This window comes from Limanda limanda, chromosome 11, assembly GCF_963576545.1.
Source record: "Limanda limanda chromosome 11, fLimLim1.1, whole genome shotgun sequence".
Lineage (NCBI taxonomy): Eukaryota > Metazoa > Chordata > Actinopteri > Pleuronectiformes > Pleuronectidae > Limanda > Limanda limanda.
In genome coordinates, this window is record NC_083646.1 from 1,251,991 (window position 1) to 1,274,068 (window position 22,078).

The 22,078-nt window shown below is 46.7% G+C and overlaps 2 protein-coding genes across 2 annotated transcripts; both read right to left on the reverse strand.

Moving 5' to 3' along the window:
• Positions 1-1,243: 1,243 nt before the first annotated feature.
• ccne2 (cyclin E2) lies at positions 1,244-6,741 on the reverse strand. The gene is made up of 11 exons (XM_061081941.1): positions 6,728-6,741; positions 6,379-6,460; positions 6,239-6,292; positions 4,850-4,995; positions 3,812-3,947; positions 3,571-3,717; positions 3,110-3,205; positions 2,882-3,016; positions 2,670-2,781; positions 2,078-2,235; positions 1,244-1,421 (listed from the first exon to the last, which is right to left on the reverse strand). Exons 1-11 carry the CDS (start codon positions 6,739-6,741, stop codon positions 1,311-1,313), a joined length of 1,191 nt encoding a protein of 396 aa, XP_060937924.1. The 3' UTR covers positions 1,244-1,310.
• A 6,389-nt stretch (positions 6,742-13,130) lies between these two features.
• On the reverse strand, positions 13,131-20,069 carry tp53inp1 (tumor protein p53 inducible nuclear protein 1). Its single transcript, XM_061081396.1, has 4 exons — positions 19,876-20,069; positions 17,142-17,513; positions 14,116-14,638; positions 13,131-13,617 (listed from the first exon to the last, which is right to left on the reverse strand). The coding sequence occupies exons 2-4, from the start codon at positions 17,263-17,265 to the stop codon at positions 13,395-13,397; spliced, it is 870 nt and encodes a 289-aa protein (XP_060937379.1). The 5' UTR covers positions 17,266-17,513; positions 19,876-20,069; the 3' UTR covers positions 13,131-13,394.
• Positions 20,070-22,078: the final 2,009 nt, after the last annotated feature.

The following is a 22,078-nucleotide window of genomic DNA, read 5'->3' on the forward strand; positions in this document are numbered from 1 at the left end:
ATTGATGATCAATACGAATCATAATTTCCCATAAGTTTCATTTCTTATGGTAAAGATTCTGAAATTTGTAGATTCATTTATCCAAAATCCTTTATCAGATGGATAAGTTATAATCAATAATCTGCATTTCTCTTTCTAAATGAAAACAAGGTTTTAAGTCAGATTCTATATTTAGTGTTTAACGCAGATTGAGACGGACCAAACTCTTCATTTCACTTTTATTTAAAACATTACATTAGAAAAGGAAATTACATATTTCTGATTTCCTCTATTTACAAGGACAAGTGAAGCAGGTTGAGTTTGCTGCAGCTGCAGAAGTTGAGTCACAGGTTTGTTCAGCTTAAAGCACAAAGCTGCACAGTTCATGTTCTTGTAAAGGCACTAAGTGACAGCTGCTGTACAACACTCATCGGTATTAAACTGTAATCCAACAGTCACAGCAAAATCATAAATAGCCTTTGCCTTTGGCAGCGATCCACACTTCATTCATTGCTGATTTTTTTATACATATGAACACTTTACTTACATACTAAGGCTTTTCAATAAATACAAGCACTTAAAAAGCAAAAACTTTGCACAGTTGTCAAGTTTCACAGGAATGTAACAAAAATGTGCAACCAGGTTGCAACGGTAAGAATCAATAAGGACCGAGTCAACGGGTCCGAGGCCGTTTACACGTCCGCAGGTTTCAGGACGTCCAACAAATCCAACCTCTGATTATTCTTATGGCTCAGCTTCAAAACACACTTTGTAAAATATCTCTGTTCCTCTGTAGCATCAAGTGGAAATCTGAGTTTTCACTTATTTGATGTGAAGAGAATAAACATTCCACCAGTTCAGAGCGGAATGTCATCGGTTTCCTGAGAATCCGACTGAAGCACCGTGTGAAATCATTTGTTTAGACAGAAAACTGTAAAACTCCCAAAACCCGATCGGGGGGGAAACGTCCCCTCAGACCTCGGTGGGTTATGGGAAAAATTAATTCCTCAGAGTCGGAGACGAAACTTTTGTCTCAACAACTCAAACTGTTCAAAGGTTCAGACGCAATCAATACTTTCTGTTTTTAAATTAAAATGTCTGTCTAAGAACTTAAAATCCTGACGACCTCTGTAGTTTCAGTTTTATAAAACTGAGACTACAGAGACAGACGGGAACTTAAATCTGAACTTAGCGTTAAGAAAATAAAATCTAAACTTGCTACATGAAGTTCATCTTTTCCTAAAATCTTGTTCCGTGTGACGAGGATCCGACGCCGTCGACTTCAGGCGAAGCGGCGGAGAGGTAGTGTTAACCATCGTGTTCCATCCTGCTCAGGGATTGGTCGGTTTCTCCGTGCTGCTGGGCGGAGTCAGCATGGCGCTGACGGCGACGGGCGACATCTGACAGTCGGGCTCGTCCAGCCGGCGCTCCTGAGCCTTCCTCTGCAGGACAGAGGAAACAAAAGTCAACGTCAGACAAGAAGAGGAAGAAGAAGAGGAAGTCGTCTTAATTCCAACCAAAAGAAAAATAAGATTTCATCATCTTAGAATCAAAACATGATTATTTAACTCAAAGTTCAAAGAAAAGGTTTGCTCCAGAATATTAACTTGGAGCAAAAACTAAGAAATAACTTGTAACACTATCGTAGTTGAATTCTGATAAGATATTTTCAGTCGCATCTGATCATTTAAGACAATTTAAAAAAACTGGCTGATATGAATCTTCAGACAAGTCTCAGTATTTATGTCAAGTGTCTAAAAAAGTATTTTACAGAATTGGCAATGCAGAAGTGTATTAATGTTTTATTTTAGATTAAGATATTTAAACTTCTCTATAGATTTGGTTGCATTTGTGTTTTTCATTTCATTTCCTGCTGTAAGATCCTCGAGGGGATCACAGCGCCGTCGGTGTGAAGAGGAATAAATACTGTAAATGATTTGTGATATGAAACTAAGATTATTGTAAAATGATTCTTAAAACACAAGTTGAAGTAGTTGTGTAACAATCGGCTGCTCTAGAAAACACCACAGAGTGAGTGGGTGTTCCCTCGGTTCGACTCGGTGCTGAACCATGTGACTTGGTGGGGGGGGGGGCTCACCAGCAGCTCCAGATAGGACACGTGCGTCTGGATGTTGTGTCGGTCGTCGGCTTTGACTCTGGGGAAAGTCTTGAGCTGGGGCGTGGCTTCCGATCGCAGCGTGTCCATGAACGGACTCATCCAGCGGACGCAGGGCGCCACGCTCTCCCACGTCAGACCTGGGGAGGAACACAGAGGATTCAACATCTCGCCTCGAACACCAGGACACGTGGTCGTTCTGTCCGAGAGTCAAACTGCTCCTCAACACCTCAGTGAGGATTTAAGGAGATCAGTGAGTGAATGTTTACTTTTTTTCTAAACTCAAACTGCTGCATTTCAGATCCAGCGCTTCCCTCAGTCGGCCACCAGGGTGCACTGGTGCCGTCATGGCGTCCATTTTGTTGAGTTGTGAGTTTGGAGATGAAGTGATTGTGATTCAAGTCTTATTTTGGTGTAAAGATTTGTGTTTTAGCAGAAATGAACCGTGACGTAGAAGTGAAGCAGCATCAGGGATTTACATGAGTGTAATAACAAGGTTTGAACATCTGATCAACAGAAACATCTAAAGTAAAGAGACACGTGGTCAAACATCAGGCGAGGGAATCGAACCCACCTGAGACCTGATGGACCACGTCGAAGGTGGAGAAGTGGCAGAAGGCGGAGGCGGCGATGACGCTGTAGCCGAAGTCCAGCGAGTTGAGGTCCATCATGCACAGATCCACCAGCTGCGACAGGAAGGAAACTACGTTATTACATTTAAAACACATCAGATCGTTGTTTAATCGTCTGTGCAGCGAGTCACGTGACGTGGGAGGAGTCTCGTACCTGCGTCATCTGGATGTACGTTTCCTGTGAGAACTGCGGAACCAGGAAGTTCTCGTCGTCTTTCTGGGCTTCGACCTGAGCGTAGAGCTTCAGCCAGGAGATGGGCGTCTCGGGACAGAGGTTCCACTCCAACGCCTGCAGGACGACAACGTTAGCACACAGGAAGGGAGGCGGAGCTACAGGACACGCCTGTCCTTCCCCTGCAGGGTCAGAGTTGTGTTGTCGTACCTTCAGGATGTGAAGCTCCGTGCGCTGGATGTCCCACATGTCGCAGGCGCCGTCGGTCACGTAGGCAAACTCGTAGATTTTAGGAGGGTAAATTTCCTGAGGAGAAAAGTTGATGTTAAAAATGATGCTTTTGATATTTGTACAGATTTGTATTTGCTGCTCGTTGGTCTGAGGACAGTGATACGCAATATGATCCACAACTATTCACATGTTCTGATTTACATTTGTCCGGGTGCATTTCTTTATCCTCGTTCTACGAAGACGTCATTTATTTGTTTGTGTTAATGTAGATTTTTTAAAAGTCCACAAGGTTTTATTTGTGAAGCTCAGAAGAGAAGTCACAACATCTGGTGAAAGACTGAAGTATGAAAATAAAATGAAACGTTTGGTCATTTAAACCCAAAATATAGTATAGAGCCTAGGGGCCTGAAGGGGGGGTGGGGGGTGGGGGGGGGACTGACCTCGATCTTGGAGGCGATGAAGAGCGCCGTGATGCCGATGAGCTGCAGGAAGTCTTTGTTGACGTTCTCCTGCGTCAGCATGAAGCGGTCGAAGAAGTCCTGGGCGAGCGAGGCCGTCTGGCGGTGCAGGCTGTAAACCTCACTCACCTGCAGGGGGAGGGGGGGAGAAACCAGCTCGTTAGACAACAGGACGGGATGGGAATCAAACCGACGGTACGGGACGTGTGGCCGCGCCGCTCACCTCCAGCAGCCAGTCCAGCAGGATGGCCCTCATGTTGGGCTGCAGCTTGGGATGCCGCTGCAGGTAACTCTTATCGTGGACGTACTTCAGCTCCTTGTTCAGCATCTTGATCCACACGTCGTCGGAACTCGCCCAACTGGAGGAGAGAGAGAGAGAGAGAGAGGCAGCGTCAGAGCCGGTTCATCACCACTGGGAGGATCCACTGGGAGGATCCACTGGGAGGATCCACACACACATCTGACTCTCCAACACTGAACTGACTTTAACACTTATCAACAAGGCCCAGGACCCCCCCCCCCCACCTGACTCGGACTTTTATTCCACCCCCCCACCTCTAGGATGTGTTAAATTAACACATTATATTATATCATATCATATTATACTGCATTACATTGCATATTGCAATATGACACTGTTCACTGTTTTGCATTTAGCATTTCACTTTTTATATTTTTTATATATTTTTATTCAGAAATGTTTCTCAAAATAAATGTTACTTTGTATAAATATTGGTAAAAAGTGAGTTAATAAGAAGTAAACAGTGAGTAAATATATACTGGTTTCCCATTTGTTATTGCTCTCCTATGCATGTTGTATTTCTATGTTCATTGTTTGCACCAATAACCAGAGCAAATTCCTTGTATGTGTGAACGTACTTGGCAATAAAATACTTCTGATTCTGATGAAGAGTGTTACTGAAACCCACGTTCCCCTGTGGGATCAGTGGAGACCACTTCTATATAATCAATCTTTCACTTTAGTTTCAGGACCTTTAAGACGCGACCTCCGGACCATGTGGGGTCGTTTATTAGATTATTCTTCACTGAATGTATGTATATTGTCGCTCTGATGAAACTTCTCCTCTGGATTAATTCAACATCTGAACCCCGGAGCAGAGACCGGACCCGTCTGAGCTCAGTGAATGAACCGGGGCTTCGAGCTGTGAACACAGAGCCGGGCGGAGTCAACGGCTCAGCAACAAAAGGCCGAGCGACCCAGCAGGAGGCCGCGGCGCCGAGGTGTAGCGCCCGGTCTCACCTGAGGCGGGGGATGGGCGAGGCCTTGATGAAGAGGTTCTTGAAGATGAATTGTTGTTTGAAGCTGGACGGGTCCGACGGCTCCAGCTGCTTGTGGGGGGTTTCGATGAGGACGCACGGACTCGCTCCGTCCTCCGACCAACACGTCTGTCAGGAGGAAGAAGAAGAATCCACATGAGACTCAGACACTCAGCGCCCCCCCCACACACACACACACAACCAGAAACTAAACTGTATAATGACCAGTTTCAATTAGGATGAACATTCAGGTTTTACTCAAGATCAGAGGCTTGGAACAGTTTATTAAAAAGTGAATCTTAATAATAAAATGCTTCAAATGGAAAGCGCTCAACTGCCATTCGATGGCGCCACCTTGGGGTGGAAACCAGGTACTGCATGGTTGTAGATAAAGCTGCATTAAGTTTAACTTTCAGATTCAAACTCAGTAAATGTTCATAATGAAACATAATAAAGTTAATGCATCTGAAACAATAAAGAGAAGAATCACAGGAGACACCAGAGAGAAATAAGAAACCAAATGTCAGACGTGCTGTTTAACAACTAGAGAAACAAAATGGACGCCTGCATTACAGAAGCTACACTGAGATGACCACAAGGTATTAATATTCAATATGAAAGTTATTTAAACACATTAATATGCAAGTGAAAGAGTTGTTTAAGAAGCAGCCACTGGGAGGGAGGAGGATCAAACTGGTAATAAACCATTAACACCCGGGCTCCTCTTCAGTTAGAACACTGGTGTCGTGCTGGAGTCGTGCTGGTGTGGTACTGGTGTTGTGGTACTGGTGGTGTTGTGGTGCTGGTGTTGTGGTGCTGGTGTGGTGCTGGTGTTATGGTACTGGTGTTGTTGTGGTACTGGTGTTGTGGTACTGTTGTGGTACTGGTGTTGTGGTACTGTTGTGGTACTGGTGTTGTGGTACTGTTGTGGTACTGTTGTTGTGGTACTGGTGTTGTGGTACTGGTGTTGTTGTGGTACTGGTGTTGTTGTGGTACTGGTGTTGTTGTGGTACTGGTGTTGTGGTACTGGTGTGGTACTGGTGTGGTACTGGTGTTGGTGTGGTACTGGTGTTGGTGTGGTACTGGTGTGGTACTGGTGTTGTGGTGGTACTGGTGTGGTACTGGTGTGGTACTGGTGTTGTGGTACTGGTGTGGTACTGGTGTGGTACTGGTGTTGTGCTGGTGTTGTGGTACTGGTGTTGTTGTGGTGCTGGTGTGGTACTGGTGTGGTACTGGTGTTGTGGTACTGGTGTGGTACTGGTGTGGTACTGGTGTGGTACTGGTGTGGTACTGGTGTCGTACTGGTGTCGTACTGGTGTCGTACTGGTGTCGTACTGGTGTCGTGCTGGTGTGGTACTGGTGACCCACTGACCTGGATTTCATAGCTTTGTTTCTTAGCAGCAGGTTGGAGTTTCTTCGTGGACGACTGGAGGAGGAAACACAAAAACACACGTGTGAGCCGGCGTTCGATTTAACAACAGGAAGCAGAACCTGAGCGTGAAGGAGACGCACCTCTGGTTTCCTCTTCTTCAGCGGCGCTCGGACGGTCGGCTCGGGTGCGTTCGAATCTCGGGTTTGAAGTGTGATGCGACCACTGAAATTCAGAATCACACAAACATCATCAGAGACGTGTTTCATCACAAAGCAGGAACTCATCAAACTGGAGCCGTGGAAATAAAAAAGGTCTTTTAATGACTTTCTGACGTCTCAATGGTTTAATAACATTTGAAAACTATCTCCTGCACAAATGAGATATTAATGAAGCTGAGGGATGAAGGTGAGTGATGAAGCTGAGTGATGAAGATGAGTGATGAAGATGATCTGACCACATGCAGATCCTGTGTTAGCAGCAGCTGCTCACCTGCGTCTGGACATGGTTTCGATGGATCTGTTCCTCGGCTGCAGAGACACAAGAGACACAAGTGAGACATTTGACTTTAATGTCACAGAACCACAAAGTGAACTGAGTCCAGTCCTGGAGCCACTGGACCTCATGTTGGAGTCCGAGAGTCTCTAACACCACAGAACCACATCACAAGAGGTTATCAGGACTGGGACCAGTCAGGAGTCCTGAAGGGAACCAGAAGGAGTCCTGAAGGGAACCAGAGGAACCAGCAGGAGTCCTGAAGGGAACCAGTGAAACCACCAGGAGTCCTGAAGGGAACCAGAGGAACCAGTCAGGAGTCCTGAAGGGAACCAGAGTCCTGAAGGGAACCAGAGAAACCAGCAGGAGTCCTGAAGGAACCAGAGGAACCAGCAGGAGTCCTGAAGGAACCAGAGGAACCAGCAGGAGTCCTGAAGGGAACCAGAGGAACCAGCAGGAGGATCTCAGTGTGGAGCTGCTTCAGGCTGGAGGTTAGCTTGTGATACAGAGAGTTAGCTCGGGTAAAGAAGCTCCACAGGCAGAAGAACGACCCACTAACTGAGCCGAACCCCCCCAGACGACCCCCTGGAGGTCTGGACTGGATCCTGGTTCTGAGCTCCTGGTCCAGCCGGAGATAGGGACCAGTTTACCGGGAGTTGGTGTGAGAAGCGGCCGGGGTCTGGTGCTGGGAGCTAGCGAGGGGGGGGGGCTGCGCGACGCTTCGATTTAACACAAAAAAAACACGTGAAAGCTTCGTTAAAGCGGGTTTCTGTGAACCTGGACCTGGAGCCCCGGGTCTGATCCGGGTCCTGGGCCAGGTGGACCGGGCCAGACCCGGATCGCAGGAGCTCGATCGGGGGATCAAACTCAAAGACCCGCCAATTCCAGCTCCGCAGAAGCGGGAGGATCGAGCCGGAGCCTCGGTCCTGCTACCCGGGGAAAGAGTCTCCGATCCCCGCAGAGCTCAGAGGGATCCTCCGGGTCCAGAGCCCCGGGGGGAGGCAGGGTGGGGGGGCAACAGAACAGCCAATAAACGGAACTTTCACGAGTTCGAACAAGTTAGAAACGAGGCTGAAAGGAGCTACGGTCACTTAGCTGCTAACTGGGTCAACAATACATGGGAGAGCGGCTGCTTCACCCGGGTTAACCAGGCCAGCACGGGTCCTCTACCCAGAGTATAGATCCTTTACTAAGAGTTAAGATACTTTACTGAGAGTATAGATACTTTACTGAGAGTATAGATACTTTACTGCAAGTATAGATACTTTGCTAGAGTATATAAACTTCACTGAGACTATATGTCTTTTACTGAGAGTATAGATACTTTACAGAAGGTTTAGATACTTTACTGAGAGTATAGATACTTTCCTGAGAGTATAGATACTTCTCTCAGGATATAAATACTTTAAACAGATGAACTGAAGTTAAACTGAAGCTGGACTCGGATCCTTTTCTCCTTCAGGACTCAAACACATAGAAACAACCAGAGAATCGAACATGGCAGAGAAAGGGTTTAAACTGCAGCTCAGTGCAGAGAACCAGGACCATAAGAACCTGGACCATGAGAACCTGGATCCTCAGAACCATGAGAACCAGGACCCTCAGAACCAGGACCCTCAGAACCATGAGAACCAGCAGCGACGTGTTGTTCTTACCTCGTCTGTGAAGAATGAATGAGCGCATCAGCTGTGGCGCCGGCGCCAATCCTTATATCCGCGTCCCCCACTGCGCATGCGCGTTCCCGGTTCACAAGAACGCGCTAAATCTTTAAATTGGACGTGAGGTTTCCGGTAGCGCCAAAGCCCGGGGCCTGCACCCGGATCCGGGTCGCAGGGTCCCGGTGCAGGTTCCGGTGCAGCGGCTCGGTAGCAGCGTCACACCGGCAACAACCGGAGGTTCGATTCCCTCGTTCACTTCTAACGGGACCAAGGCACCGGGAGCTCGGATCTAGTGAACCGGGCTTCCGGTCGGTTCCGGTCGGAATGTGACGTCGCGGATGACAAGCAGGAATCTACCGGCACCGGAAAGTCTGCGTGACTTTTAAACACAACGACGCTTTTAGCGATTATTTTGCGCGGCAGCAGAACAACTTCCGCATCCGAGTCCCGCCGGGGGGAGGGGCCTCCGTGACGTCGGACCAATGAGACGGCGAGCAGCGGCCACCGCGTGCGAACTCCTGGATGTAAACAGAGGGAGCACGTGGGTCAGCTGTCAAATGAATAGACAGGATGTAATCGAGTAAAAGTACCACATTAACTTGTTTAATTGATATTAGTAACTTAGTATTTGACTTTAAATATACTTAAAGTATTAAATCTTTAAAAAAGGATTAAATAGTCTCCATGAATCTGAGTGTGTGATATACTCAGATCATCACAGGCTTCATCACCTGGTGTTATTACAAACGACAATAATCATCTCAGGTTATTAAAAAACCAGTTCATACAGAACCAGATCCAGTTACTTCCTCTTGGCACCACTATGAAGGAACTGGACCCACTTACAGTTCTGAGCAGAACCATCAACAAACTTCAGACTCGTATTTCCCTTTTAAATCTTAAATCTTTACTCTCATGTTTGTTATGAATCTTTTTCACTGCATGCTTTTGTTGTTGCTCGTGTTTAATATTTTGTTACCGATCGTGAATGTTTCTTGTTCTCAGGCCTCTGCTGGAGAAGAGATTTAATCTCAATTTGACTCATTCAATAAAGATTAAATATAAAATGAAAAGTAAAAGTACTTGTCGAGTGCATCTGTCTACTCGGTCCTGTTTATTATGTTTGATATGAAAACAATAAAGACCTCTGAAGATGATGACACTGAAAACAGCCGGTCACATTCAGATATTTGATCATATATTTAGGAGTAAAAGTGAAAAGCTTAAATCTACTTAAGTTCAGGTACTTTTGTTTCATTTTAAGTAAACAATAATATAACGGTGCTGCAGATTAACACAGTGAAAGATGAACCTGAGCAGAATCAGAGACAGGAGAGCTGTGTATGAAAACATTTATTATGGGCTAATAAGAGATCACATGTGTTAACTATTACAGTTCAATAACAGATGACCCCGCTCTATAAGTAGCATTCTTTTTTTTGTTTCTGACATCAGATAATCCATCATTCATACATAAAAAAAAGGAGAACAGATATGTAGATAAATAAAACGTTAACCTAAAATTCCTAAACTTTTTTTTGTTTTTGGCAAAGTGCTGTATTATTCCAGTAAACTACACAAAAAAAAGCAAAACAATTGTCTAACACTTGGTGAAAATAAAATGCCACAAAATATTCTTCACACTTTTCTTTAAATAAACATAAGGAGAAAGGAGGTTTTGCTACATCATCTGTCTGGTTTGTTGAGTCATTATAAAAGACGTACACTGGGCGATCAAGTGGTGCATAGTTGGTTTCTGACGTCTGTTTGTGTGTCTGTATATAAAAAAAAAAAAAAAGAGTTCAAGTTCTTCATTGATGCATTGTCATTACAACATTTCAACCTGGAAGGCACATGATCCACAAAGTTCAAGGCATCAAACAAAAAGAAAAACATCACAAATCCCTGTTAGTTTGATGATGATGGCGAGAACAGAAACTACAAGTCGTGTCTGAGGCGGCTGACAGATCCTAATGGCGTCTGTTTCAAAAACAACAGAAACACAAAATAACATCGTCCATGATTGCAAAGCTCGATAACAGAGGGAGACATTCGAGAAAAGAAAAGCTCAAACGCACCAGAGAAAGAACCACTCCACTATCGTTAGGATTATTTACAGCGAACCATACAGACGCCTAACGAGCGCGTGTTAGTGCTTCGATATAAACGCCACCGTCCCATCAGCTGAGGTCGGCCGCCAGATTCACACATTCAGCCGCCACACTGCAAAAAACGTCTCCGTCACGAGAGAAACTGGATCTCAACTGATCCCAGGATCACACAGCACAGGAAAGTGGATCAATTCCCAAAAGTCCAACATCAACACTGAGCTTTTCCTTTCGTGTTTGAGACGACAGGTCGGAGAGAATCCTGTGAGACACCGAAGCTTCAGATCATTCAGGAGAACAAAGGATGTGAGACTCCATCACTTCCACAAAGGATTCAAAACAAGTGATGAATAAAGTATTTGTGTTTGTTGTTTGACAGGAAGTCGTTACTATGACATAAGTCAAACTTTTTGATGTGTGTTTGAATCAGCGTCTCATTATTTGTCTCTCGTCGTGTTGGGTTCTTCTCTTCTTCTTCTTCTCTTCTCTTCAGATGAGTGGATCCCTCTGTTCTGCTGCAGTGTGGCACCTCGGCCCGGCTCCACTTTCCCTACCGCGGATGCTAAAACCGCTCCGCCACTGATTCAGAGCCACGAGACCGAGAGCTGTTAACAATTATATATTATAAAGATAAACAACTAAAGAACAAAAACACAAAAGAACATCAGTATGATCAACTAGTGAAAGGTTAAAGGTCACTGCTACTTTTTGGTTTAAATATTTTTAACAGTTTATGAAAATGTAACTAAGTTAACATGGAAATAAAACAAATAAAAAGCATTAAAATACATTTCTAAAACTATGTTATAGGTACACTCGAGCAATCTATATATCTATAGATATATAATAACAAACTAGTTTCTCTCGATGGATTTCCAACTGAGCCTCAAGCCTCGGTTTCACAGTCCTGGGACCAGGATTCGTTTCCGAGACAACAAATTAAAAGTCACGACTCCCGCGAGGGGAGAAGTGTGAGCACACAAGAAAGAATCATCAGCTGTCAAGTAAATCTGCATTTTCCTTAAGTGTAAGTGATTGGTTGTGACCCTGAGAAGTGAACTGCAGATTCATTTAAGAGCAAAAGAACAAATCATTGTTTTCCATTTTCTGTTTCAGCCGTCGTGACACTGACACACAACTCTACAACCATGCAACACATGAACCACACACACCGAAACCATGGACACATATAAACCAACTTCATACTGATATGTAATCTGTTTTTTTCTTTTCAAAAAATATTTTGGAAGTTTTTTTTTAAATACATTTTTTTTTATATTTCTATTCATCTGAAAGCTACCGTTAAAACAAGGCGTTTAGTGATATTTAACCCAGTAAATTTTACCGTCTTTTTTTTTCTTCTATCAAAAAGATATTGTGAAAACTACTGAGTTACAAAGTCAGAGGCAGGTTCGAGCGGCGCCGCGGCCGAGAGGAAACGCTCAGGGCGCCGCGGCCGAGAGGAAACGCTCAGGGCGCCGCGGCCGAGAGGAAACGCTCAGGGCGCCGCGGCCGAGAGGAAACGCTCAGGGCGCCGCTGACGGATCCACACGAGGAAAAAGAATCAGGGAACGCAAAATAAAAATCTCCTCAAAGATCCTTTGGGAAACACTGTGGTGACGGGTTTGACTTTCACTAGGTCACGAGAGGACGTGGATTCCGTCAGATTCCGGGAGCGATGGCGTCTCAACAAGCGGCGATTCACTCGATGTTTGTCGGACTTCAAGCAAAACACGAAACGAATTCAGAGCTTGAAGCAAAACTGAGGCACTGAAAGTTGTTTATTTCCGGTTTCTAATATTCGTTTTTGCTCTGAATTAAAAAATGTTGTGTGATAACGATTCATCTCCTAGCAGCTCGGACCGGTTCCAGGATGAAAAAGTGGGCGTTTACCTTCATGCTCGACTGGATGAAGGTTACAGGAACAGGAAGTGTCACAGTGTCCGGACTAGTCGAGGAGACTTTCCCTTTAAAGTTGTGTTTTAGCCTCTTGTAAGTGACACGTTTCAGGTCGACGACGAAACCCGAGCGCCGGGTTCAACGTGTCGACACTAGAAACCGTTTGGAGCCCCCCCCCCCTGCACTGATTAAAGGGCACAGGTTCAGGTGATGCAGGGTCTGAAACCTCAAGCTGCCCGACGGCGCCGCTGTGAACCTGCCGCTGAGCAACGTGACTCAAAGCAACGCCTCTACACGTGAAGTCGTTCATAAAGAACAAGGAGGAGAAAGAGGAGGAGGAGGAGGAGGAGGAGGAGCAGGAGGAGGAGGAGGAGGAGGAGGAGGAGGAGGAGGAGGAGGAAGAGGAGGAGGAGGAGGAGGAGGAGGAAGAGGAGGAGGAGCAGGAGGAGGAGGAGGAGGAGGAGGAGGAGGAGGAGGAGGAGGAGGAGGAGGAAGAGGAGGAGGAGGAGGAGCAGGAGGAGGAGGAGGAGGAGGAGGAGGAGGAGGAGGAGGAGGAGGAGGAGGAGGAGGAGGAGGAGGAGGAGGACGTCCCCGTGACAACGCCCGCTCACTGTGATTGGCCACAGAGGATGTGAGATTGGAACACATGACCCTTTCTTTCACGGGATGGACGGATGAGGAGCAGGAGGATGAGGAGCAGGAGGATGAGGAGCAGGAGGATGAGGAGCAGGAGAAGGAGGAGGAGGAGCAGGAGGATGAGGAGCAGGAGGATGAGGAGCAGGAGGATGAGGAGCAGGAGGAGGAGGAGCAGGAGGATGAGGAGGTGCTACATCACCAGCCAGTTTCCCTTTTTCACCGTCCAATCAGATTCTGGAGCAGATGTGTGTGAGTGAGGGCTGATGATTCGCTGCTGGTGAGATGTGTGTGGGTGGAGTCTCCACACTGCTGAAGGGCTGGAGGAGGAGGAGGAGGAGGAGGGGGATGAAGGTCGCCCTGGCCTCAGTAGTTGAGGTGTCTCTGGCCCGGCTGGTGCAGGTGCATGGTGCTGGTCTTGGGGGGGCGCAGCAGGTTGAGGCGCCGCAGGGCGTTGCGGGACAGCAGCTGCGTGCGTTGGGCGGCGCCGCCCGAGCGCTGCTGCACGAGGCCGGAGCGGGCGGAGAGCGCCGCGGCGTAGCAGGCGGCGTGGAGGCTGGAGCGTCGCGGGACAATCGCCACCTCTGGCCTGCAGGGGGCGACACAAGGAGCAAGATTAGCTCAATGACAGATGTTGATCTATTTTTAAATATTTGACCTCGGATTCAAACCCATTAAATTATCTTTATGAGCAAAACACTTTCAAACAAACATATTTTGGTATAAAAGATTCGTCACAGAGTCAAATCAACAACAAACATTATAATAGGGATTCAGCCGACAGAGGCTGTAAACATATGGAGCTCCAGCAGATGGCGCCAGTTTGTTCCACTATGTATTTATTTATTTATAAAATTGGCCAAAAAGAGTCTTTAACAGACATTTTTATCTATATTCATGTTAGAACATATGAAAGCTTATATTTGACATAAATTAGCGTTTATGTTAAGATTTTTGACTGATTCAGGTTCTATACATCTGGTTGTGTTTGAGTTTTCTTTAATAATTTAGTTTAACTTTAATTCTTTTCTCCCTGAATCTGCATAAATCTGATCTACTCTCTGAACCTCGGCTCCCAGGACGTTACCTGTGGCGTGGGCCGTCCAGCGTGCGTCTCGCCTTCTCCTTCCCCCCCGAGGCGGTCGGGGGCGCCGGCACGTTGCCGGACAGGAAGTCCAGCTCCCGGTCCAGGGAGCGCGGCAGGGGGTCGATGGTCAGCCGGGGGGGGCTGCGGTGGGTGTAGACGGACATGCTGGGGTGCTCGATCAGCAGGTTCTCCAGAGGGCTGGTCTCCAGGAGGAGGGGCCGGCGGCCGCGGCCGGTGAAGCAGGGCGGGGGGGTGACAAACCAGCTCTCCTCCAGAGAGCAGGCGTCCAGGCGCTGGAAGCCGCCCTCCTCTTCCTCCCCCTCCTCTTCATCCTCCTCGGCGCCGCCATCCGGGTCCGTGTCAGTCGTGGAGTTGAGGGAGGTGCAGGAGGCGTAGCGGATGGGGGGGGTGGCCATCGGAGAGGGAATCATCACCAGATCGTCTTCGTCCTCCTCCTCTTCCTCTACATGAGCACCAGAGGATCCAGAGAGGCCGTCAGCACGCTGCCCGGAGCAGGCTTCAGCTGCAGAGAGAGAGAGAGAGAGAGAGAGAGAGAGAGAGAGAGAGAGAGAGACAGAGAGAGAGACAGAGAGACAGAGAGAGAGAGAGAGAGAGAGAGACAGAGAGAGAGAGAGAGAGAGAGAGAGAGAGAGAGAGAGAGAGAGAGAGAGAGAGAGAGAGAGAGAGAGAGAGCGAGAGAGCGAGAGAGAGAGAGAGAGAGAGAGAGAGTTCACTACCAACACATCACACCAGTAACATGCGTGAGTTCTAGAGTTTGTTCAAATGGTTAAATCTGCATCAGTTTATTATTCTCTCTTAGTTCTTTCATTAGAGAGAACACAGATCTGGTGGATTTAAGACATTTATGAGGAAAAGTTCCAGATTGGACATTTCAATTCTCACTTTAAAAACCCAAAGTAACGTCTGCATCCTGCCAGCAGGGGGCGCAGCAGGTCCACGTCCAGTGAAGCCACACGTTTCGGTTTGTGTTCATGCAAACACGCGCCCGCTGAACCCGTCTCAGCCCGACGCTGCAGAAACAAGCTGCTGCACGGCAACACTTCACATCCCGACAACACTTCACATCCCGACAACACGACAACACTTCACATCCCGACAACACTTCACATCCCGACAACACGACAACACTTCACATCCCAACAACACGACAACACTTCACATCCCAACAACACGACAACACTTCACATCCCAACAACACTACAACACTTCACATCCCAACAACACTACAACACTTCACATCCCGACAACACGACAACACTTCACATCCCGGGACGAGGCCGAGCCGCACGCTGGACCTCAGAGTCCGATGAGTCACAGGAAGTTAACACGAGCTAAAAGTAACGTCCCAGCAGACGTCTGCGTTTGATTCCACTTCTGTTTAAGGACCTGATATTTTCTCCTGCAGTCAAATGAACGTCTGACACTAAATAAAGATGGACGACATGGCTCCTCCCCAAAGTGAAACCCCTCCTCCTCCAGGTTAGCAGATGGGACATGGGCCAAACTAAAAAAATCAAAGTACACGTTAAATAAATGTTTGTCAAAGATGGTTTCGATCATTTCAGGTCGTTCTTATCCCACTGATGTTTGTTCAAGTGTTTCTGTTCAGTTTGGGTTTAACTTGTTATTTGATATCATCTACTAACATGGAGGAGGCAGGGTTTATGGGCCATACTGCAGTCAGCCACCAGGGGACGTCCCACATGATTTGGCTTCACTTGTGGCAGATGTCACGTCTAGATTTCTCAGAGAATCATTCACGAGTCTTGGTGAAACGAGTGTTTGGAGCACTGCCGTCCACCAGGGGGACTCGGTGCTGCGTGATCAGAATCCAGGGACAGTCGTTGGTTCGACTTCCTGCAAACGACAGAGAAACTTTCACATTGAAACGAACGTGGACAGACGAGTTGAGTCGGAAGCAGAACTCGACTCTGAGCTCAGGTGCGGAGCTGCAGCTCGATGCCCGTACATGTCCACAGCGGGAAACCACCGGGAGCTTTTTATACCTCCTCTGGCTCCTCGGGCGCTTTGTCTGACTTGTTTACAGGGTGACCATAAACTGCCTCTCCCCCCCCACCCCCCCCATCCCAGCCTAAAGTGGGCCAGCCAACCCCCCCCCCCCCCCAGATATATTCACACATCCGTGGAATCTGACACGGGTCAAGTCAAACCATTGACGGGTGAACGGGGGTTCAAACCTAAACTGTGCCAACATTCACTCAGAGCCACTTGGCAGTGACAGCAGTGTGTCATGTTACTGTGTGTGTTACTGTGTGTGTTACTGTCTGTGTTATAATGTGTGTTACTTAAACTTTAAACATTTCTTTACACGTTGCTTCACATGCTTCAGGATCCTGTTGTTCCTCCACTGGAGTAAAACCCTGTGACTCCTCTGCTCTGCACCAGCTTTCACATGAAGCTGCTCCCTGAGGTGGAGTTTCGATTTGTGTTACAGGGACAAAAACACACACACACACACACACACACACACATTACACCATCAGGGACACACACACACACACACACCTGAGGTTTATGTCTAAGTTAATAAAAAACTGCAAATAGCTGCAGGTCAGTGAGTGTGTCGCCCGTCGTCTGCACACCAACACGCCAGCTGGATTAAAACTGTCAGCTTGTGTGTTTACTCTTTCACTGACTGTGTGTTTTGAGGGAGGATATTATGGGATGTTATTTGAGGTGAAGTGAAAACATAAAATCAAACCACGCTGATCTGCAGGATGATCTGTGAACTGGGAGAGAAGCAGATGGAAATGGAGCCGTGTGATTTCAAAGTGGAGCGTGACCTGGTCCTCGGATCCGTCAGACCAGGATCAGTCAGACCAGGATCAGTCAGACCAGGATCAGTCAGACCAGGATCCGTCAGACCAGAATCAGTCAGACCAGAATCAGTCAGACCAGGATCAGTCAGACCAGGATCAACGAGTAAATGTGACCAGATTATTTGTGAATGTAGAGATTCTCCATCACATCCTCAGGACACTCACCCAGGTAGTTGACCAGGATCCAGTCCTCCTCCTCCTCCTCTTCCTCCTCTTTGCTGTCTCCAGGTTCGCTGCTCCGGCTCAGCTCCTCCTCCCCGAACAGAGCGCTGGTGAACCTCTGAAACATCCCGCCGTGGCGTCCTGCCGGGGCGAGAGGAGGAGGGAGGGGCTGGGGAGGGCTCGCGGCACGGGGCGATGGCGGGGAGGCGTGGCCGGCACTTTGGTCATCAGCTGCGGGATTCACGGGGGCAGGAAGGCTCCGGAAAGGTAAAGTGCAACAACAGCGTGTGGTCAGCGATCATCTGAGGGTCAGCAGACGCTGGATGGACATCGCTCGGCGTCGAGGTCGAGTCAACGAGACGATAAATCAAAAACCTGAGAGAGAACGAAGAGGAAACAAGTTCAGACTCGAGTCTCTGAGCGTCTGATGACACGGAAATGACTCCGTCCATATCGATAATCATCAGGATAAACGGCAGCTGAGCAAGTGGAACCATTTATACCCATAACGTTTACCAGATAAGTATTTATCATAGAACAAGAACATTTTAATAAACTAAATAAAGTCATTCTACTCTCTTTGTTACTGGGAAATGTGATCGATTCATTGATCAATGGGGAGTCCACATTAGACGCTGCAGCAACAAAATATCTGTGAGTGTTGTTGAAAACATAGATGATGGTTAAAGAATAGAAACAATAAATCACAGATGATCAACACGTTCAATTTTCAGTTATAAAACAAGGAAGTTGTTTGTTCGGCGTCTGAAAGCAGGAAATGTGTACAGCCGCTGATCTGACCTGCAGAGCATGTTCGGTAACCGGTAGCAATAACTGGTGTGAAACACACACACACACTCACACAGACACACACTTGTGTTGTGTTGGAATTAGCTGGAAGACCAACACGTGTGTCCGGGCCTGGCTGGAGAATCTCCACCTTCACTGAAGCTGGTTCAGTTCCCGTCGGGCTCAACCAGCAGCTGCAGCCGCTTCACTTATTGATCAGTGTTTTATTCATCAGTAAATACAGAGATGTGCTGTGTTCAGGATACACACACACACAAACACACACACACACACAAACACACACACACACACACGAGAAGCTTCATCTAGTAATGACTTAAAGCAGAGAATCGACCACAGAGAAGTGAGCGTCTCTGTTCAGCCTGTCCGAGTCGGAAACATCCGGACGTGAAAAACAACAAACAACTGAAGCCACGATAGAGGAGCGCTGACATCTTGAGGTAGTGACGTCATTTGGAGTCTGTGCAGTAGCGACCACTGGGTGGAGTCAGAGTTTCAAGGTCCCGTTAACCAATCAGGAGTCAGTCTCCACTGTCAATCATGACACATCAGCCCGAGCTAATTTCAGAGCTAATAAAATCCAAACTGATCAGAAACACTTGAGATATCTGACACATCAGCCCGAGCTAATTTCAGAGCTAATAAAATCCAAACTGATCAGAAACACTTGAGATATCAGTGAGATAAGAACGACCTGAAATGACAGAAACATCTTAGAGCCCATGTCCCATCTGCTGACATGGAGGAGGAGGGGCTTATGACCTAAACTACAGCCAGACACTTTGGCTTCACTTGTGGCGAGCCGGCCTGTCGTCCATCTTTGTTTACGGTCCGTGGTTTCACCTGACACCAAACCGTGAGCAGGCGACGGCACGAACACACAAATATCCCACGTTTATGAACGCGTCCTCGGTTCAGATTCAAATGAAACAACCATAGAGCTCAGCTGTGATGCGTTCAAACCTCCTGCTCCGGCTCGTTTTTCTCTGTTCTCACATTTACGACGCGTAGAAAACTAAATAAAACAAGATATTTCTATAAATTTAAGTGAAACTAATAATCTGTAAACACGAGGCAGCTGTGACAGGAACATACAGACTGAGTTAATCTCCTGTACCTGCTCACACACACACATTCATCTGAGCTCATCGTTATAATACGAGGCGTTGAACGTCATTAAACGCGTCACGATCGAGGTTTTCACCAGCGCAATTAAACTGCCCCCCCCCCCTCCCACGCACTTAATAAATCCCATTAAATGATAAAGTGTGTTGATTTTACATGTTGAATAAAACGTTGTGTCGGTCACTTCTTTAATAATCCGCTGTTTTTTTTAATATAAAAGGTCAGAACATCTTTCCTATTGATTCTATAATCTGATGTCAATCAAATGCTTGGTTCATAAATAGAATATGTATTTATAAATATATGAATAGACATGTATTAACAGCACAAAGCGAACAGGGCTCTCAGAAACAACAGGGACACAACACAAAGAGGACAAAGCAGCCAATCCCCGATCAGGAAAGCCGGAAATAAAGATGAATTCGTATTTTTTTCATTAAACGGCCTGATGACAAAATTGTTCTCGGTTAGTTTCATTCTCGACGCACTAATCGATTAATCGGCTTCGTGTTTGAGCTCGAATGAGTTTCAGGAACAAGTCGACGAGTCAGAAACAGGTCGAGTGAGTCTGGAGCTCGACGCGAACACAAGAACCAGCAGTGGGAATCGGACCCGGGACACAGAGACCACCGGGGACACAGAGACCACCGGGGACACCGGGGACACAGAGACCACCGGGGACACAGAGACCACCGGGGACACGCCAGGTTAAAACGCGTCCCAGTGAAAGTGTGAGCTGTTTGCGTGGAGGCTGGAGAACCCTAACCCTAACCCGCAGCGAAGAAGAAGACAAAGAACTCACCTGCCGCCGCAGAAGAAGAACGCGAGTCCGCTTCAGAACCCGGAAGCTGAGGTAGACGCGGGTCCTCAGGACCAACAGAACCCGGATGTTCCTTCTCGGAAGAAATAAGACGATGTTCAAGTATAAAAAGCCGAAGTTTCCTCCGCGGCCTGGTTCTTCTTTGTTGTTGTTGTGGAGCTCCAACAGCTGATAGCCGTGACGTCACCAGGGACAGCCTATCAGAGGCGGGACAGGCCCGGAGCGGCTCGGCCAATGGGAACGCGCGGTGGGAGCTGTCACTATCCCACGTGATCCCGCCCCCCCCCTCCTTTTCTGAGCTGATGCTGAATCTGGCCCCGCCCCCAAAAACATATGTTACACAACCACTTCCGGGTACAGATTGATTTTATTTACTGGAAAAAAACAAAATTGAAGTAGAGATAAAAACATTTAATCTGCGACAAACGAGACTGTTTATAAACAAAATAATTTAAAAAAAATTATTAAAGTCAATTCGCTTATAAATTATAAATAAAAACATTCGGTAATTTCCCAAATACACAAAGTCAACTTTATGGTGAAGTCTGCCATATGTACATGTACACACATATAAGTAAGTAAACGACATAAACATACAAATTACATACAGAAGTACACAACATGTAAGTACAGAACTCAAAGTACACAACATGTAAGTACACATTATAAACGTACAGAACATTTAGGAACATAATGTATAAGTACACATCAGATATGAACAGCAGTGCAAACAGCAGATGAATCCATGTGAAGCTATGACTCCTCAGCAGATAGCGTTCAGTTGTAACATACATGTTATGAATATTATGATCATACATCAGGCGCAGTATTTACAGTTCAGTGTAGTCTGAGCTGTCAATCATGATGACTCAGCCTCATTAAAAATATCTGAAAGGAGGAAAAAAAGAAAAGCAAATAATCCCTGAGGGTTCATTTCATTCCATGTTTAAAACACAGCTGAAGGTGAAAGTGGCAGATTTTCATTTTATGTTTTTTTCTGTTAAAACAAGATTCAACCAGAGCTCAGATCACCCCCCCCTCCCTCCCTCTGATCCCCTCCCCCCCCCAATCCATAATCCACAGGAAAAGACCAACTGCTGCTTGTTTCTTCAATGATAACAACAATAACAATGCAAGTGAATATCCAATCAACCGATTAATAAATGGATTAATGGATTATTCATTAACAAGAACCAGTTCTTCTTGTTTCATCTTTGGTCAAAATAACAAATAAATGTCATATTTTACAAACTCTGCAGGTTTTTTTCTATGTAAAATTAGTGAAACTGTCAAATAAATGAGAAGAAAGAAAAACAAAATATTAATATAAACAATAACTCTCTGAGATTAGAGTAATTGTACTTCAGGTAGGGCTTGACCTTTGACCTCTGGACGGCCTCTAGCTCAGAGCAGACGTTAAAGCAGAAGAAGAAGGTGAAGTTCTGCCTCCGGCCACGATGGTGATATTAATCTGTCTGATGATGATGTTTGTGATGATCCGTAGTCATGACGACCCCCAGGAAGCAGACAGACGAGACAGACAGATTCTCGTCTCGTTGCTGCTTCCACCTGAAACTCAGGAGGAATGTGTCATCACACGTTTTAACGGCACAAAGAGACGATGCTTCCGTCTCGTCGCTGCTCGCCACTTTCTTCTGTCGCCAAGAGAGCAGGAGAAATCTTAACGTCTGACATCGATCAGTTCATCAGAAACAGAAACGCTCGACTGCCGGCACAGTTCTCCTCCAACGGGAAGATTTGTCTTTTTGCTTTCATCGATTTTAATCTTCCTGCTGTTTTCTCTCATGAACTCACTCTGACTCACTTTCACTCTTATACAGACATTTCACCCGGAGGCTCAGAAGAGACTCTGACTCAGAGGTTTGAGTTCCCTCCTGAACCGATGTGTGAGGTGTTACAGACAGAGGCTGACCAGAGGAGCAGCAGCAGTGGACATTACGACATGAAAACATATTGATTTCATAATTGAAATGAACAGAACTCGTGTTCTTCCACTCGGAGACGAGTCAGCGAAGTGTGACCTGTGACTGAAGTCTGAACTAACGTGTGTTTGTATAAAGAGCTTCACCCGCCGACCCACAAACACACACAGGCCACGCCCCCGTGTGGAACAACACACACGGAGGAGAATCAGGACACGGACGACACTTTAACCTCCACATGT